Below are 1833 nucleotides of genomic sequence, written 5' to 3'. Positions count from 1 at the left end.
CCCCCCCTGCGCAGAGAAGCTGCTGCGGGCCCAGCTGCGCCAGGTGGAGGAGCGTCTGCGCTCACAGCCCGGGGTCCAGGGCGCCCCAGTGGGGAACGGCGGGTGAGAAGGGGAAGGGACGCTTGGGCGAGGAGGGAAGGAGCACGGAGGGGAATGGGGCCGTGTCCCCCAGCTGCACCCCAACGGTCCCCACTCCAGTCTCCGCCTCTGCCTCTCAAGTCTGTGTCTCAGTGGCTCCTACTGGTGCCTCTCGACTCTTGCTCTTTTCCTCCTCTCTCCTCTAACCTTTCTCCGCAGGCAGAAGGCGGAGCCGGAGAAATTCGGGGGGCAGGGCCTCGTCCAAAACCACAGCGCCCCAGAGCCCGGGCCGGGCAAAGGGGAGGTAGGGAGTCCGGGGACAGGGGCAAGGCGGAGACAGAGCGGGCGGGGTCCTCGGAGGGCCCCTTAGAGAAGGGTCTGTGGGAGCAGGGTGGCCCCGGGGGTGGGGGTGGGCGGGCAGAGGGAGTCGCGGCGGCAGCTGCGCAGCGGACAGGTGCGGACCTACGTGGGCGGACGCGGGGGCGCCCGAGATGCTGGCTCCCGGGCCTGAGTCCCGACTCCCAGCAGGGCTCTTCGAGCTCCTCCACGCCCGAGACGAGGAGGCCCTGCAGCCGCCGGGGAAGCTGGCCCTGACGCCACCCTAAGTCAGTGGGACCCGTTCTGTCCCCGCCCGTCTTCAAGGCCCGCCAAGAAATAAAGGCATGCTTTCCGACAGTCCTCCAGCTCCAGAGCTGTGTCAGCTTCGGGAGTCACTGGGGGAGGGGCGTGTCCAGGGTGTCGGGCGGGGCTCGGCCGGACTCCGCCCACCAGCTGCGGCTCAGTTGAGGAGCAGGTGCTGAGAGAGCGGTTGCAGGGCTGCCTGGCCTCCTCAGCCTGTCGCCAAACTTCACATTGCGTCAACGAGGGCTAGAAAGAACGTGTTAGCAATTCCAGTCAAGTCCTCAGGTCTAGTGGGTCTCCATGGTCCAGGGAAACCCAGCGTTTGACTGACGTCTCAGACCTGCCCTCCTACCTATGCCCCCCTCCCCACCACCTTATGCACTCCCCCACCCCCGTTCATTCCATCCTGTCCATTCCATCCGGGTTGCACAACTGTCCTCCACTGTGCTCAAACGCTCTGAGCACGTTGCCGTGTCATCCCCCAGGGTGCCATTCCCTAGGTCCCTTGGGGGCTTCTGGACTTTATGGAAGGTCTGTTAAACAGGTCAGCTGCTCTGGAGGCAGGCGGTGGGGACTCAATTCCAAAGGACATCTGAGACCAGTCCACCGCAACCATTCAATGCTCATGTACTGATTAAACAGGCATTTGCTATCTGCTGTGTGCCAGGCACTGCTATAGGCCTTGGATTTTTAATTTAATTTTAATTTAATTTAATTTTTTGCTAGAAGGCATGTGCATTTGCCAGAAAGAGAGACAGAGAGGAGGAAAGTGAGAGAGCAACCCCCACAGGGGGCCATCACATTGCAATTTCTTCTCCATTTGCGTTTCAGATTCTGGGCATGCATGCGTACGTTTCTGGCATGTTTTTCGCATGTGCTCACTGGAGAGAGACACACAGAGGGAAAGTGAGAAAGCACCCACCATGGGGATGGTTATGCCACAAACCCCTCTCCTCTTTTTCTTTCTCCTTTCCGGATTTTTGGCACACATGCACATACACCTGGCATGTTTTTCAAGCTGCTGAGTCTTGGTCTGGGATCTAACCACCTTCCCCACCACTGCTGGCTGGCCTGGCCCTGTATTTGAAAAGATATCATTAGGGAAGTCCATTGAGGAAGTAACAAGGGGGGTGA

General features: G+C 60.0%; 1 protein-coding gene across 4 annotated transcripts in view; it reads left to right on the top strand.

Moving 5' to 3' along the window:
• The window catches only part of SYCE1L (synaptonemal complex central element protein 1 like), an 11865-nt gene extending 11092 nt beyond the window's left edge, over positions 1-773 (top strand). The window contains exons 10-12 of one of the 4 annotated variants that reach the window (XM_006152609.3): positions 15-102; positions 298-382; positions 607-773. In XM_006152609.3, coding sequence (XP_006152671.1) covers positions 15-102; positions 298-382; positions 607-672 — 239 coding nt within the window. In that variant the 3' untranslated portion in view covers positions 673-773. Of the gene's footprint in view, positions 1-14; positions 103-297; positions 383-603 lie in introns of all 4 variants that reach the window. The other 3 variants (XM_014589390.2, XM_006152608.3, XM_027773494.1) reach the window with 3 other exon arrangements.
• Positions 774-1833: the final 1060 nt, after the last annotated feature.

This window comes from Tupaia chinensis, unplaced genomic scaffold, assembly GCF_000334495.1.
Source record: "Tupaia chinensis unplaced genomic scaffold, TupChi_1.0 Scaffold000355_1, whole genome shotgun sequence".
Classification (NCBI taxonomy): domain Eukaryota; kingdom Metazoa; phylum Chordata; class Mammalia; order Scandentia; family Tupaiidae; genus Tupaia; species Tupaia belangeri.
The sequence above is the reverse complement of the archived record's forward strand: the minus strand, read 5'-3'. Positions and strand labels throughout refer to the sequence as shown.